At 35.5% G+C, this 18,633-nt stretch overlaps 1 protein-coding gene across 1 annotated transcript in view; it reads left to right on the plus strand.

Annotated features, from left to right (window-relative positions):
- Nucleotides 1-18,633, plus strand: part of glrbb (glycine receptor, beta b) — a 68,560-nt gene that overhangs the window by 15,042 nt on the left and 34,885 nt on the right. The window contains exons 3-4 of the mRNA XM_030145830.1: nt 6,152-6,258; nt 13,279-13,346. Coding sequence (XP_030001690.1) covers nt 6,152-6,258; nt 13,279-13,346 — 175 coding nt within the window. The remainder of the gene's footprint in view (nt 1-6,151; nt 6,259-13,278; nt 13,347-18,633) is intronic.

Below are 18,633 nucleotides of genomic sequence, written 5' to 3' on the forward strand. Positions count from 1 at the left end.
CTCGAAAAGGAGCAGGATGAAGAAAATCTTATATTTCCTGCCCCCTTCTAATAATAATAACCTTAATGAAATCAGAATATAACTGAGATCTGCAAAAATAAAAGATTCTTCAAGCAAAATAACTTGTAACATTCCTTTTTTCTTCTCCATTTTGGTTCATGATATATGATGTTCACTCAACATTTTAGAACTAGTCAAAGTCACACATTCATCTTCCATTTAATGTAAGATACGTCTCACAGGTCCATGGACTCTGTTGAGACTTTTAAACAACATCTTAAGACACTCTTGTTTAAGCAGGCATTTTAAATCCAAACTGACTCAGGGCTGCTACAAACCAATAGCACTTAATGTATTTATTGCATTTTAACTGTATTTTAATTGCATTTTCAATTGTATTTTAAACTGTATTTTAATTGTCTGCACTGTAAAGCACTTTGTGACTCCCTGTCTGTAAAAAGTGCTCTGTAAATAAAATGTACTTACTTAAATGCAGTGATTAATGCAAATTCCCATACATCCATAGAGTACGTGTTTTAAATAGTGTTTAAGCTCTGGGTTTGTTTACAGCAGTGCATTGCTTCACTTCATACTCAGCTGTATGTTGACAAAAATCATTACTTTATTTACTTCCCCTGAACTAGACAGCACAGATAAAAGGCTGACAAACACAACATGAAGTGTAAAGATGTGAAACACCTTTTTCTGTACCAGGGGACTCCATACAGATCTGGTTTGGCAGATGGAGTGAGGGCTAATATTAGTTAGCTAGTGCTAGCTTTTTTTTTTTTTTTTTCTTATTTGTTAAAGAATCGAAACATAATTTATCCACTTCATCTGCTTTTTATCGTCATATGTATAGAGGTAGAATGAACTAGATGTGTTTTATGGACTCAGGGACAATGTTCTGCAGCAGATTGAATACAACATGGGTGTCAAACTCATTTTAGTTCAGCACAGTGTGATCTCAAGCGGGCCGGACCAGTAAAATAACAGGCATAATAACTTTTACATACCTAATAATCCAAAATTTTCACATCGTTTTAGTGTGAAAAAGTCACATTGCATTATGAATATATGAATAACCTGAACAACCATGTAAACCTAAGTGCAATTTCAAGAATAGTGTCTCAGCTTATTACTAACACAATTTACAGATTGCAGTGAATCTATTATTTTGTTAAAATTGAACTTTTTTTTTTTGTTTTTTAAAACATTTCAGGTTATTCATATTTGTTTAGGTTATTCGCGTTTTATTGCCAGAATAGTCTGTAATTGAAAATACTTTCATAATGCAATTTGACACCCTTGGCTGTTAATATTTTCGGTGTAATTTTTCCATTTTGCAAATTCATGCTGTGGGCTGAATTGGAAGCTGTATGTTTGACATCCCTGGAATACAAAGTAATGATGAACAGAAGTGGAGCCAGAAACAAGAAATGACATCAAGTGGAAATGTGAAGCATAGGAAGAAACCAGAACCGTAGGGAAAAGGGGTGGATGACTTTTTGATGACTGATCCACACTGGGAAAAATCTAAATCTTATCAAGTGTATTTTTCTCATTTCTAGTCAAAATATCTCATCACACTTAAAATAAGACATGATCTCCTAAAGAGTAACTTTTCAGTGAGATTTAAGAGCTTATTTTTAGACAATAGATCTTGAAAATCTTATTTCAAGAAATCTCACCAAGATAATTTATACTTGTTCCATTGGCAGATCTTTTTGGCTTGAATTAAGCAAAAAAATCTTGAATTAAGCAAAAAAAATCTGCCAATGGAACAAGTGCAAATTATCTTGGTGAGATTTCTTGAAATAAGATTTTCAAGATCTATTGTCTAAAAATAAGTTCTAATATCTCGCTGAAAAGTAACTCTTTAGGTGATTGTGTGTTATTTTAAGTGTGATGAGATATTTTGACTAGAAATTAAAAAAATACACTTGGTCAGATTTAGATTTTTTCCGGTGTATGACATAATTACATTAATATACATGTAATATTACATGAACATACAGCACATGCACAGGGTTTCTGCAGGTATCAGCAAATCTAATTTAAGGCTTTTTAATGGCACCTTAAACAAATAATACCCATGTCCAACTACAGATACAGTTTTATACATAGTTTTATGCCGGTTTACCGTTGACAGACTTTAACCAGGTTCTGAATAGTTCCTCATCCAACCACTTCTGCTGAAACTTGCATTTTCCCATTTTTCCGACATTTGCTAATATTCTCTCCGCTCTTCCACTGTACCATGAGCACGCTCACTGCACGTTGCATTCTGAACCTCCAGTGTTGTGATTTATTTTGTGTATCGGCCACAAACAATAGCCAGTTAAAGGGTTCCACCTGTCAATCATCACACTATACTTCCAATGAAAATTATTAAATGTTTCCTTGTATCAAATTATACTGGACCAAGATATTTCAGACTTTATCCGAAATCTTAAAAAACAACTTTAACCAGATCCAGTTTTTGCTTTGTTTGGTGTGAAGCCGGCCACTGTAGAACTTTCCAACAACCAAAACAATATGATATGTTTTGTGGTGTTGCTAGCACAAAGATTAATCCTATTAAATTGGAAACAAAAAACTCCCCCCGCCCATTCAGCCCTAATGAGAGAAGTAATGAAACACTTACAATTGGAAAAAAATAAATTTTCATTAAAAGGGATTCCACTCAACATGGCAACCTTTCATTGATTATTTTAATAATGCAAATGTGTAAACAACTTAGGATGGGCGATATATGATGTCCTCAGTTTGGTTTTTGATGTTCAGTGTTTGCTGTTGTTCGTGTGCTTTTTGTTTTACTGCGTGTTCTCATTTTTATTGCATTGAGAACAATGAATGTACATGAACACGTTTTTGTTACTATGTGAAAAAACTCAATAAAGAGAATAAAAAAAAAAATAAAAAAAAATTAAATGTTTACATAATCAAAATAAATCGTGAATAACAATGCTTTCCCCCCCCCCCCCCATCAACTGTATTTAATTTTTTAATGCCTCTGGACATTGAATTTAATGTTTTTAATGCCATTTATTAATAATAATAATAATAATAATAATAATAATAATAATAATAATAATAATACTTTTTATTTGTGTTGTACTTTTCATGGAACTCAAAGACACTTTACATAAAGCAGATAAAAACAGAAACCAAACACATTAAAAACAGATAAAAGCGGGTGCAAAAGGCAGGTATATGAATATAAAACAATTAAACATCAAAAAAGATATTATAAGTGAGTTTTTAAAAGGGATTTGAAGGTGTTGAGGTCGGAGCAGTGTAGGAATGTCGGTGGGAGGGAGTTCCAGAGGGTTGGAGCAGCAATAGAAAAAGCTCTGTCCCCCCAGGTTCGGTGCTTGGTTTTAAGGCCTTAATTTTCACAAAATCTATCTTTTTAATGACCTGCAGAAACCCTGATACAGTAATATATAATAGCAAATAAAGTAAATGATGAATTAATCAAGCGCAGATATCAAAAATCTGGTGATGCCGACCCAGTTTGAAAGGCCATGATGTCAGTGTCTGGAGTTTTGTCAGGTCACTGATAAATACAAGCTGTACGTGGGGTTTCTCATAACCTTAGAGATGTGAACTTGTTCCGACATGCCTTTGCAGTGTCCATTGTCTTTGCACCCACTGCTTCCTTAAATGGAAACAAATGTCTCAACAATGAAGCATCTTCAAATAAAGGAGGGAGAGTGTTTGATGTAGTCCCAGTATTGGCAAGTGTAAGCTGCATGACATATTTCGTGTTTAGCGCCGTGGATGTTTTCATGGATCAAGGGAAACCACTTGGTTTTAGTTTAGCTGTTGTGCTTGAGGTTGTCAGAATGGTCTGTCAAAAGAGAGAAAAAGGGGAGGTTTAGTGGATGGGAATTATGTGTTTCACTTTGATCACAGTATTTGCAGAACATACACACACTGCATTCCTGTGGAGCACTTTAAACTCATCCGCAGTGCATGATAAGGTTTACATAATGATATGTAAAGTGCTTTGAAAAGGGGAAATTTTTTGGCAGGAGGATTCATTGCCACAGACAAGGAGGTTTTCTGTTTCTCCTTTTCCTCCTGCCAGATCCTGCTGTTCCTTCTTTCTCTGTCCTATTGTTATTTCATCAGTCAACCTCAGAAAACAAATGATTTTGGCTGAACATCTTTGAAAGTCACCACTTCATGTAATTACAGACAATGTAGTATAGTAGATTGTAGTGTTGTGACTCAGTTCTATAATTTACAGTACTACAAATGGTCTGTCATTTTAGTCATTTGGATTATTTTATATATGGGTGCTTATGTGAAACTGGGTTTATTTTGGTACCTGGCACTTCACCAGCTTTTTTAAACCCAATAATAAAAGAGAAATTTAGACATATTTCCCCCCAGGATGTACCTAATGATGACCTGAGATAAATGCAAAAAAAAAATATATATATATACTCTTGGTCAGAGCTATCCCAAGATTAAAGAATTTTTAATCAAATATTGGGGCCAAAAACAGGACCAAAACTGGGACAGGAAACGCTATCTAGGTGTCAGTATATTTGATCTGGAAAACATGCCTTGAAATGGTCTTACATACTGCTATAAATAAAGACACTGTTTAATTTGATGATCCTAGTGGTTTTTCTAATCCAGACATGTGGGTTTTTTCTGAATCTCATTCTCATTCCAGTTTTTGTGTGTAACTCATCGTGTCCACTTGCGTTACATACAGAACCTACCCAGTTAAATGCATATAAATTGCGAAGGATTTTGCAACACAGGCCATTTTTGTGGAACATTCTGCCTGGGATCATTAGTTCAATTCCCAAATTGTACCTGTGAGAAAATAAAGAGATATTCCAAAACATAGTAGCACACAGTTTTTGTGTCCTTTTGACCTTGTTGCATGCAGATTTTTGTATTAAATATAATGTAAAATAATATAAAAAAATGTGTTTTATCTGAAAAATAGTTTATCTTTAATCTCAGTAAGTATTTATTTTTAAAATAGACCCAAAATGCTTCCAAACTTGCATCATAACATTAGTCTGGTTTGATTTTAGCCCCTTTGTCCTGTTTTTAGGGACCAGTTTTATCGAAGCACCCCTTTTTATTTAGCTTTAGAGTCAGTAAAAAGCATAACGGTCTGCAAAAATGAACATATTGACAATTCATTCACAGCTAAATCCAGTATTTATGAGGTTGATTGATCACTTACTGCACAGAAAAATACATCTACGGAGAAAGCGTATATTCTGTTGCCAATGAAGGTGGAATAATTTTTGTTATCTGATGTGCGGGTCACTAACGTATGGCGCAGAACACACCCCCATATAATACCTGGACGGACCTGTCCATAGACACACTACAGCAGTGGCAAACATACGGCCTGTGGGCCAAAACCAGCCTGCCAAAGGTTCTAATTTGTCCCAAAGTATGAATTTGGAAAGTGCAAAAATTATACTAAAGTAATTAAGAATCAAAGGTGTCATACTTGTTTTAGTTCAGGTTCCACATTCAGCCCAACTGTGATCTCAAGTAAAATAATAGCATAATAACCTATAGATAATCACTCCAAATTAAAATCTAAATTTTATTGTAAAAAGTCTGTATCAGATCGGTATCAGATAAGTATTGGCAAAACTAATCCTAAAAAAAAAAGATGGATTGGAAGCAAAAAAAAAATCCAGATCGGGACATCACTACTATTGACTACGTTTTGTCCAAAAAAAGCATGAAACATGAACATGTAAGCATGCAGCAGATATGTACGTTTAAATAAGGATAAATAACTAAGTAGATGTTACTTTAAAAGCCCCGCATTGTTTTTTTCTTTTTTCTTCTAGAAGAAAATGGCCTCCGTCTACCAGAAGGATCATGTCAGCCGTCACAGACATGATCTGGAAACATCTCAGAATAGCAGCACGTCGCATTCCTAAACATTCCCTCAGTCTAACATTTCCTGGGTGGTCCAAATGTGAAAATCTAATTTAATCCCTAACTGGTAGCTCTCTCAGGTTATAGTTTAATCACAGAGTATACAGAGGAGAAGTGGATGGACTGTGCATCTGGGCTATTCATCTGCCTGGAATTTGACCTGCTAGTGTAATCGTGTCTGCAGTTCTCTTTCTGTCTTCTTTGTTTGCAGACAGCTGTCATCTGAGGATCTGGCCCGAGTCCCTGCAAATTCAACCAGTAACATCTTGAACAGGTTACTGATCAGCTATGATCCTAGAATAAGGCCCAACTTCAAAGGCAAGCCTCTTTTTCCATCTGTCTCTGTCTCTTTTTAATTTACATTTTTGGTGCTGGGTTGTCATGGTAATTAAGGAAGTGAGTTTACTGTGAATATGTACCCTGAGATGTCTCCTTAAAAGGATCTCAATACCTCCATAAATGGTACTGGTTACATTGCACAGTATATACAGTCGCAGAAAAAATTATTAGACCACCCCTTGTTTTCTTCAATTTCTTCTTCATTTTAATTTTTTTTTTTTTTTATTTAACCTTTATTTAACCAGGAAAAGGATCCCATTGAGATTAAGAACCTCTTTTTCAAGGGAGTCCTGGCCAAGAGACAGCATGAAACACAACATATACAGGGTGTCCCATAAGTCTCCATACATAGGAAAAATAAATGTTTCTTGACATAAACCATTTTTATTTATACAATATACTCTATATGACTGCCATTTTGTCGGGAACATATTTCAATGCGTGTCCTCCACTGCTGAAGAACTATAAAGAAGAAATATAAAGAAATACATGTTAGAACCATATGTATTATGTCTCCTATGTATGGAGACTTATGGGACACCCTGTAGTTACAACATACAATTACACTGTACAGTTACAACAAACTAATTCCTGGTACAACTAAAGGTACATTTGTTTGGACAAATATAGTGAAAACAACAAAAATAGCTCATAAGAGTTTAATTTAACCCATAAAGACCCAAAGGTCCACCGTCCACCAAAAGCATCTACTGATCTAAACTGTTGAGCCATTAATCCTCAAGGTTATTATCGTTAACGAAAACTAACAAAATGACGAAAACTAGAATTGTAAAAACATTTTCGTTAACTGAAATAAATAAAAACTATAATTAAAAGAAAAAAATGATAACTCACTGAAACTGTATTGTGTGTTTACAAAACTAACTAAAACGTGTAAAAATTCTGGATAAAATTCCCTCCGTTTTCGTCTTTGTCAATGTCGGATTGATATAAATCGATTTATTTCCCTCAAGCAATTTTAGCTGCTGGCACCATATGATATTTAACGGTCCATCACTTCTTGTCACTTGTGGTTTCCAGTCGTCTTCTGGTCCCCACTCTACCTGGAAACATGGAGACTAAAGTTGGGAAAAAGCAGCAGAGTCCTGTCTGGGATTGATTTGAATACGACGGTGAAGAAGAGAAAAGATATGAAAAAACTAAAACTAAACTGAAACTAAGCATTTAGAAAATAATGAAAACGAATAAAAACTAGCAAAACTGCTCTAAAAACTAATTGAAACTAACTGAATTAGAGAAAAAAAAGCCAAAAGTATATAAAACTAAACTATAATGAAAAATCCAAAACTATTAGAACCTTGTTAATCCTATCAATATATGTAAATATTTGGTGTAAAATACAGTTTGTCATCTTTTCATGGTTATGAGATATGACCCATTTGGACGTTCAGAGGCTCCATAGTTACCGTGGAGACGCAACATTGATTCACCAGTAAAACACACGGAGTTGGATCAAAGACAGTGGATGGAGACTCTGGGTTTATACTCATTTAATGATATGTTGTACTTTTAAGTCCCTTTTTTCTTCAGTTTTTTCTGATTTGATATAATAAACTTTGACTTTAATCTGAGTTCTTATGAACATCTATATAATCAGTGAATTAAACACATGAAAATAGATGATTTTCACTGGAAAAAAAAGCAAAATTCAGAGGATAATATTATAATATATGGTGATAAATGTCTTAGGAAAGGTTAAATAGAGAGAAGACACAAAAGTCACACTGGGTCTTTATGGGTTAAGAGCTGATATCTATCCATTTTCCGTGATTTTCTTGATAATAACCCCCCCCCCCCAAAAGTTCTTACATCAATATCTTTATTATTCTGTGTTTTCTTTTCTGTCTGTTTTAGTCACATGATACACACAGGAGCTAATACTTGATTGCACAACCATTGTTTTTGATGACTTTTGATAGTTTAATAATTTTTTCCACGACCGTAGGATTAGTGGTACAGAAGTTATTCAACATTTTAGGTCAATAGAAGGTTCTGTTCACTGGCAGCTGGTTGGGTCTGTAAGGGTTAAAAACTGTGATAACCACAATTTCAAGCATAAATTAACTGTTGCTCATGTGTAACCAACTTAGATTTGTTTAATTCAGTTTGGAATTTGTTCCGTTTCTGATTCATTCCCAACTTAATGCACATAATACTGAACATATGAATCCCCAATCTGCAAAAAGCAACAATATAAGTGTAAGTATTTCCGTGACAGTATGCATTTCTTTGTCTGCATTCACTTGCACTTACTTATATAAGGTATAGTATAGTAAGCACAATTACTTACAGAGTCCATACTCTTTGTAAGCAAGTTTGACAGGGTTATTGATTCACACACTGGATGTCTTTAGCAGGAAACTCCTGTCACTTACATTTTATACAGGGAGTTAAATATTCAGAAGGTAAGATCTGCACAAACTTGTGTGTATACGTGACTGTTGCATTGGAGTCAGTCGTTCGCTGATGTTAGCGTACCTCTTTTCAAAGCTAACACCTGTCATGTTGCTATATCCGAGATAACAGACTATACACTGAATGCTCTATAGAGGATGTAGAGGGTTTACCCTGAAAATCCTTCTGCTTGCACTTTCGTTCCTCAGTTTCTCTTCTGTTTCTCTTCAGTAGCAACACAGTTCAACAATAACTGATGTTAGCTTAGGGGCAAGGATCAGAGCTCAAAAATGGAGTGTTTTTTTCTTTTTTCCTGAGAGCACAATTTGTGTGGTTGATAGGTTACACTAGTAAAATGACTGAACGAATTTGTTTTACTGTGTTTGTAAGGTAGAACCATCAAAAGTCATCAAAAAACAATGGTTATGCAATCAAGTGCTAACTCCTGTGCGTATCATGTGACTCAAACAGACAGAAAAGAAAACATGGAATGCCTAAAAGCACTGTTTTTGTCAGTACAATGCCATAGATATTGATGTAAGAACTGAAGTGATTTTGGTGATTATCAAGAAAACATGGAAAATGGATAGATATCAACTCTGAAATTAAACTGTTATGAGCTATTTTTGTTTTTTTCATTATATTTGTCTAAACAAATGTACCTTTAGTTCTACCAGGCATTAAAATGAACAAGAAATTGAAGAAAACAAGGGTGGTCTAATAATTTTTTTCCGCAACTGTAAAAACAACAAAGCTAAAGGTGGAATAAGACTTTTTCACAGTAGAATAGAATGGAATAGAATAGAATGTCTTTATTGACATTGTACAGGTACAATGAAATTAAAAAAGTGCAATCCTCCTAGGTGCCATAAAAAAGTATAAATAATGTATATAAAAGCGTATAAAAACTAAAATATAAAAGAAAAAACCCTGACGATAAAACCCCACTCTGCCTCTAATTGGCTCGTACTTGGTACTAGGGATGTAACGATATGAAAATTTCATACCACTGTTATTGTGACCAAAATTATCATGGTTATCATTATTATCGCGGTATTGTTGAAATTGTGCTCAAAATGTTCAGAAAGTACTTAAACACACACTGAAATAATTTAACCAAGTTGTATTTAAAAAAAACAAAAGGAAAAAACAAAAAAGAAATAAAATAATTGGCTCATTGCACTTTCTCTTGGCAGAAACATTCAAATATTAACTCTTAGTGGTCTGAGCCTATTTTGTCCGTTTTTCAGTCCTTTTGATTTTGCCTTTATATACTATATAAACAAATGTTTACTATACCCATGTTTGGGATCTTTTTTTTCAGCACAACTTCATCTATATCATCTGTCTATTTTTTTTTTTTCACTTTAATCTACTATATCAACACAAAAGGCCCCGAAAACAAAAAAAACATAAAATCCGATTTGAAAAATGTATATACTTTATTGCATAAATAACACAAAGATGCTTAACGATCCTTTTCAAAGACTTTAAAAGTGAATACTGGTTCCAAATATTAGGTATATAAAATCCAAATTGTAATCAATTAAAACTATACTCAAATATTTGACATAAAAGCAGATCTTTACATAGAGTTTTTTCCCCTAAAAGTGTGGTAATCAAACACGGTTATCATGATAATTAGAATTTAAACGGTAATACTAACCATCTCCAATTTTACCGCGGTTTATCGTTATACCAGTAATCGATATATCTCTACTTGGTACCTTCACTGGTTAGATTGGTGAACTTTAGGCATGAGGACTGATGAGCCAATCAGAGGCAGAGTAGGGCGGGTCATGCTGAGGAAACTATTGCTAACTTAGCGCCAGAGCCAGGGCTCTGTTTAGTGCTGGCCACCTCTGGAACCTGATTGGACACCTCAGGTGCCAGTGCCACCCCAGTTGATTGACAGGTCACAGCACCTCTCATTGAAAAATATGCGATTATTGGAAATGCAAACAAGAAAGACAGAATAAACGTCTTTCAAATGAGTGACACAAATCGAGAGAACCTTCTTTCATGGAATACATAATTCTGAGGTAAGTTTTAAGGTGGTTTCAGAATGAGTCACTGTTTTAAACTATTGGTCATATGACTGCACATTTAGGGGAAAAAAAATGTAGTCACCAATAGTTAAACTGAGTAGGCTAACATTATGACAGGCTAACGTTATGAAAGGCTAACGTTAGCCTATGTTTGACTCATGTTGAATACATTTCCATTCATACAGCTGCTTGTGTGACCAGTAATAACTACAAACTGGTCCTGAACAAGTCAAGATAATTTTATAATAGTGAGCAAATACTACTGATGGATTTTTGGGTAAACTAAATAGAGTAGTATGACATGTCACATTTTTCAGGACTACTTAAAAAAAAAAAAGACAAAAGTTGAGAGCGTACTCACTTCTCCAGGGACCATTACACCACTGGATGTCCCTTAGTCATTTCCTGATCTGTACTGGAAATCATTTTGATGTTTTATTTCACTCGCAGTCAGTACGATTCATCACTGGCAAAATGAAATTATCTATGATTTTATTTTGAAGACAGTATGAGTCTATGGGCAGTCCATAGAGATGAGATGGGCTGGTTACCATGGTTACAAAACCCAAACTCATAAGGAAGATTTCAGGAAGTGACATGAAATATACATTCTACTATTCACACAAAAGCATGTTGACTGTTAGTATAGATAGATTTTGTATATTCAGTGCATTGTAGAGGACTTTGGAAGGACCGACTGCACATTAGAGAACATTCATTTCCTTCTATCACTTGCAGTCTGTACGATTCATCACTGGTAAAATGAAATTATCTATGATTTTATTTTGAAGACAGTATGAGTAGTGCGAGACATTTTTGTACATGGTTTCCAGTTGCACAAAACAGGCAAAGTCACATAAGTACACAAGTAAACGCAAATCTTACAAATAATAGGCCTAAATAATAAGCATTGTAGCTTCGCGTACTGCCTTAAAATCTGCTTATAGAGTCGTGGAAAAAATTATTAGACCACCCCTTGTTTTCTTCAATTTCTTGTTCATTTTAATCCCTGGTACAAGTAAAGGTACATTTGTTTGGACAAATATAATGACAACAACAAAAACAGCTCATAAGAGTTTAATTTCAGAGCTGATATCTGTCCATTTTCCATGTTTTCTTGATAATAACCAAAATCACTTCAGTTCTTACATCAATAGCTATGGCATTGTACTGCTAAAAACAGTGCGTTTAGGCATTCCATGTTTTCTTTTGTCTGTTTGAGTCACATGATACACACAGGAGTTAGTACTTGATTGCGTAACCAATGTTTTTGATGACGTTTGATGGTCTAATAATTTTTTCCGCGACTGTAGTTATCACATTGTACTCAGCACATACAGGTGTCAGTTCCTACATATTTATAGTCCGCGAACACATTCACACGGTGACAGTTTGGACTCAAATCTGTCTGCTGAAGCACCCTGAATGTTGAAACCTCGCCCAGGCCAGGACAGCCTAACAGAAAGAGCCATTAAAAAAAGTGAATGGTGTCCTGTTTGTCTGACTGATAGTCTTAGTGGTCCTCAGGTGGATACTCAGACATTTTCCATCCTCAGGCACTTGGCAGTAGGAGCTGTATCTGTGTCTCTGTGTTTGATGTGTTGTGAGTAGATTCAGCTCCCTCTTCGACCGCCTGCAACTGGTCTAGCGGCCAAACATCTGCTCTTGATTTAAGGGCGGGCTGAAAGCTCGCCTTTCCATTAACATCCATGTCATAATCTCCCAAATTACATCCTAAAGTGTGCCTCGTGCATTTCTTTCCCAAGCCTATAAAATGCTGAGGTACTTTTATAGATCATATACAAAATTTTAACGTGACAGCAGAAGTGTTTGTTGAATCTTAATTAGTTTGAGAGGACTGTGTGAAGTACATGTGCATTTTTTTTTAGACGGAACGCAAGACTAATTTTGATGGAAGTATCTGAAATAGATTGAATTTATCTTGTGAAACCGAGCCTCCAGATATCACTTCAAAGAAAATAACTTACTAAGAGCAGGGAGAGCTGTATTCATCAAGGATTTTATTAGTTTATACAAAAGACACAAGTGCAGAGTGAGCCAGCATGTTTGTTTACAGCGTGGTTATGATCCTCTTGAGACGGAATTTTTGTTATATAATCAGTAACAGAATCACTTTAATCACCAGATGCAATAGATACTGATGTAAAGAGTAAGAGTGTTTAAGAAAGAATAATGACACTGATATAAGAAAAGAATTGAAAAGAAAAGAAAAGAAAAGAAAAGAAAAGAAAAGAAAAGAAAAGAAAAGAAAAGAAAAAAAATGACTTTACTGATCCCACTGTGGGGAAACTGCAGTGTTTTCAGTTGCAAAATACAAAAAACAACACAAAACATTCGGAAGTGAAACAGCAAATATAAAAGAGAATCTGCTATTTATATCACTTGTTCTGTAGATACATATTTAGTTTTAGCATATTTACAATATAGCTGCACATGCTGCTAGTATTGACATGATAGGGGGAGGATTTACTGTGGACTGTACTATCATCCTAACTCCATTTTTATTTAATTGCAGGAATTCCTGTTGAAGACAGAGTGAACATCTTCATCAACAGCTTTGGCTCAATCCAAGAAACGACCATGGTAAGGACATCCTTGAACCCCGATCTGACTTGACGGTATTGATAATCAATGTTTCTGTCAATCAGGCGCAGAAGACCATTTCTGAAAACTGCTTGATCCTACACATTTTCGGAGGAATGCGCGAGCATGTTTTCTAGATGGTATCAGACCATTTAGCAGTGAATCATTATGAAGACTGGGGTTTTTCATGCCTCATTTATCTGATGGCTTAATTGCTGATAAAGAAGTGCAGTTTGAATGCTAATGAACAGATTAAACTCAAGGACAACGCTGGGTCGACTCTAGAACACTTAGGAAACAATAAAGGGAAGATTCCTGAAGGTTTCTAATAAATCCAGCTTACCGTTAATTTAAAGCAGCTGGGTGGAGGCCAATAAACATTAACTGTCTCTCTCAGTAAATATATTCAATCATGTGATGAGATAATTGTAATCAGTGCAGATGAGAGCAGCAGCTTCCACAAGTTGGCGCACTTTTATCTCATGACCTTCTTTATTTGGTACATTAACAAGCTGCAATTTAGGCTTTTATCAATGAGGAAGAAACTTGCTCTTATACAGGGTGGGGAAGCAAAATTTACAATATTTTGAGGCAGGGATTGAAAGACAGTGTATGACCAGTTAGTTTATTGAGAGTCATGAGAATTTATTTGCCACAAGAAAATTTACTTAATAGAAAATGTTTTTATTCTATGTGTCCTCCTTCTTTCTCAATAACTGCCTTCACACGCTTCCTGAAACTTGCGCAAGTGTTCCTCAAATATTCGGGTGACAACTTCTCCCATTCTTCTTTAATAGTATCTTCCAGACTTTCTCGTAATAGTTTTGCTCATAGTCATTCTCTTCTTTCCATTCTAAACAGTCTTTATGGACACTCCAACTATTTTTGAAATCTCCTTTGGTGTGTCGAGTGCATTCAGCAAATCACACACTCTTTGACGTTCGCTTTCCTGATTACTCATATGGGCAAAAGTTTCTGAAAAGGTATGGATAATAGTGTTAGGTATGATTATGACATCAATATATGTTTGGTTTCAAAACAATTGACGTAGTGCCTGCTGAGAAAAAACAACTAAATGCTCATTGTAAATTTTGCTTCCCCACCCTGTAGAAGAGCTGATAATACAGTACTTAAACAGGACTATAAAGAACACAAGCATCTCTTTAAATAATGTGTAAAATATATCATCATTTAAAGGCAAGGCAAGGCAGCTTTATTTATATTGCACATTTCATGTACAAGACAATTCAAAGTGCTTTACATAAAACATTAAAAGCATTACAGCAGAAGGCATGAGAAAAACAAACAAACAAACAAACAAACAAACAAACAAAAATCAGATAAATAGGTAAAACAGATTAAACAGATAAAAACTTTTGGTTTAAAAGGAATAGTGCAGATCTGAACTGATGAATAAAAACTCTATTCAAATGCAGCTGAGAACAGGTGGGTCTTTAACCTGGATTTAAGTAAACTGAGTGTTTCAGCTGATCTGAGGTTTTCTGGAAGTTTGTTCCAGACATGTGGAACATAGAAGCTGAACGCAGCTTCTCCATGTCTGGTTCTGACTCTGGGAACTGACAACAGACCGGATCCAGATGACCTGAGAGGTCTGGTGGGTTCATACTGGGTCAGGAGGTCACTGATGTATTTTGGTCCTAAACCATTCAGAGCCTTATAGACCAAAGGGGCTGTATATAGTATTTATACGTTCACATATAAAAAAAAAAAAAAAAAAAAAATGCCTGGAATTATCAAAAGAATGTTGAGAATAAAGAGCCAGGATGAAGTTTTTCCAAAAATGCTAATGGATTTGTATTGTAGAGAAATGAACTGAATATATTTGCAATAATGTGGAATTTATGTGACCACTAGAGGGAGTAGTGAGTCACTCTGTCAGTCTCGAATGGTGATGGAAACTAACACCAGAAAATGTCCAAAAGTGACCAAGATGAGATGAGAACCACGAAGAAACAACTTTTAGAGTCAAAATAAGTGACAAAGTGATAAAAGCTAGAGGCACTGTTGTTGTTTTTCACCACTGGACACAGCTGTAAATGAAAAGAATGACTCATAGTTTAAAATGATAGAATACACAGATTTTTCTTATTTTGCTTAACATACAGAGTGTAAAAGTGAAAGATATTTAAGAAGATATCCAGCATATTGATTGGCAACTGGGGTACACTTTGAATATTTATCTATTTATATTTTTGCAGCGTGGTATTTGTGAAGTAATGAAAGAACTTCTAAGAGAGGATGCCAATACTCACGGACACTGGCATTAGTTCATAAGATAGATGCACTAAATCTCTTCTAGATATTCCATCGAGGGCATCGGTTCATGAGGTGTGCTCAAAGAAACAGGGATATGAGTGACAACCATACTGTGACTCTCAGGGTTGTTGGTGGGGAAAAAGCAGAAAAGACAAAAGAGATAAAGAGGAAGGGGATAGAGAAAGATAAGGGGAAAAGGTCAGTAAATTTGAAAGGCAGATAGAAGGATGGTGGTGACAAGATAAGGGAAAAAGAGAAGAATAGGCAGCAAATAGAAAAACAAAGGCAGAAGAGAGGGGGATAGACTGAGGGAAAGAGCTGACATAAATAAGCAGGGAAGTGTGGAATAAATCAGAAATGAGAAGAAGAAACATTGACAAGGGAGAAAAAGTATAAAGATCGAAAGGGGAAAAGTAAGAGATATAGATATAGATAGACTTTATTTTGAACATAAGTAGGCAAAAGAAATGCCAGATTTAAACCTTTGATGCATGAATTATGAGAACCTTAGACAAGATTTTTTTCCTGAGTGTTTTTATTCGTCTTTAGGCATGAAAAAACAATGAGATTGAAATTTTTTTTTAATTAACCTTTTAACCAAAAATGTCCTCTCATTTGGACACCATGTGTTTAATTTTTGAAGTGAAGAAACATGTATTTACAATGCAATATCAGAAAGTGATATACTGTGTGAAAACTATGAAACAAAAGCAGTTTTGATGCAGCTAATCTGATGTTTCCTCACCTTTTATTATACTCGAATACTAGTTCGTATCACTTCATGGAGATGATATATATATTGTTACGCCCCAGCCTAGGGGTTCATCAGGGCGAACATAATATGCTCAATTTTGTCCCCTCCCAGCTCCCAAGCACACACGTCAGTCAAAACTAAATTCACAATATTTGTTTTTTTAAACCAACTAAAGGAGGGTTAGGGGAGGGAGTGGCTAAAACAACAAACAAAATATCTTCTGTAGAGTTTAAACTCAATTACCTACTCAAAATAAATGCAAGAAATAAAATACAACAAACTAACCTAAACTCCCTAACTCAAAACAGGAGAAAAGGTGAAACAAAAAAGAGCCGACCTCCCCTACCAGAAAAAGGAGCGAATTTACAAAACAAACTATTTACAACTATATACAATTGAAGTGTCACAGGAACACACGAAGACTGACGGTCACACACACAGAACACAGGGTTGAGAGTTGGCAGGAGGCAAGAGAGAGGACGTATGGAAGCTCTGGGGACATTTTTAAAGGGGCCGGGCAATCACCCTCCACCAATCGGCGTCCTGCAACACAACAGACACAAAAGGGCGCAGCACACGTACAGGACGGGGGAGAACACACACACTAAACAGAAAACATATATACATATACATATAAATGGACAAATTATGACCCAGGGTCATAACAATATAAAAAAAAAAAAACTTTTTGTTTAAGAAAATTGTTAATTACAGTCTAATAACAATTAGCAGTTGATTTACACTAAAACATGTTACTGCAGATCAGGTTTATCAAGAACAGCAAAATTACAGTAATGGTATGAATTGCAGTGTATGGGATGGTGCATAAGTGTCCACTGTGTCGGCTGATATGGAACTAAAACAACAGAACCCATGCATATACAAGAGAACAGCTGGAGAATAGCTGTCCACTGTAGTGACCAGTATGTATGAAAGGGTTAAAAGGACGCGCCAATATATGGAAATAAAGCAACCGAAAAAGAAAACAAATATCACACAAGTGTATAACAACTTCATTGTGTCTCTTTAACAATACTGTATATCCGAAAAGGAGCAGGAAGAAGCTGAGCTTATGTTGTCCAAACCCCAATTTTATCAGCTAATGTAAACAATCCATAACAAAGAATAGGCCAATTATTAAATTACAAAAAAAAGGATAACAAATGATTAGATGATTACTGTTGTACTCACATTCATTGTTACTAAATCTCTGGAAATAAGGTTTTTATGCTTCTTTTTAAATTTGGTGATTAGGAATGCAGAGGGTCAGTTGAGAAAAGAATAAAAGGTAAGAATCTATATAAAAAAGAAGAAAAGGTGGCCAAGGGAGGGACAGAGATAAGTTCAAGAAGTAGAACAAGTAAAAGCCAGACAAAGAAAGGGCGACTCCCAGCTGGCAACTTCTGTCGTCTCTTTCGCCCCTGGGTGCTCAATGAACGACAGAACGGGAATGAAAGTGAGAACGCCTCAAAATGAATCAGGGACGGGAAAGAAGAGGCAGCTGGTCACCTCTCCCCCTCAATTTATCACCCTGTGGGGTATCTGATCACAGGAAACCCTCTCCCATCATTTACAGCTTCCCAGGCCAAACACCATCACACGCCCAGTGTCGTTCACACCTCTGTATTCTCCTCATGAGTGTCTCGTCTCATAAGAAGATGACTAATTTAAGGCTGTGAGATGGAATAAATTGCAGCTGTATGTTTTTTTTTTTTTTTTTTTTTTTTTTAATAGTACTTCTCAGCTTGAGTTTTCCTCATTGATTACAGCAGGCAGTTGTGTTAAATCTCCCGGGAATCGAATTCAACACTGGCAGCTTGATAGCAAGCCAAAGGGAAGACATATTTCCTTGTCTGCTTTCTAGAAAGGCGAAGGTGTGGGAATTGGCCTGTGTCTCTATCTGAAAGGAGCCAGCAGGAGCCGTTTGTGCTGTCATTTCAAGAGTAGTTGGAGTCTGAAATTAGGTTGTAGAGAAATCATGGCTCGCTTCCCAAATTGAGACATCAACAATTGAAACAACTGCTTTGCAAAAAATATTTGGCTAGACGGATTTTTCTGTTCCATCCTCAAGCTGTTCATTATGTTTTTGGGCTTGTTTCTACTTTTTAGAATGTATGTCTGCATATAGGTCCTCAATGGAATGTGAAATTAAAAAAATATTGACTGTTCACAAACCCTTATGTTTTAACACCATTGTTTTGAGGCCACGATCTGAACCGAAAACACAAAAGTGGTGTTGCATTCTCACTTTTAATT

The sequence above is a fragment of the Sphaeramia orbicularis genome, chromosome 10, assembly GCF_902148855.1.
Source record: "Sphaeramia orbicularis chromosome 10, fSphaOr1.1, whole genome shotgun sequence".
In the NCBI taxonomy this organism is placed as follows: Eukaryota; Metazoa; Chordata; class Actinopteri; order Kurtiformes; family Apogonidae; genus Sphaeramia; species Sphaeramia orbicularis.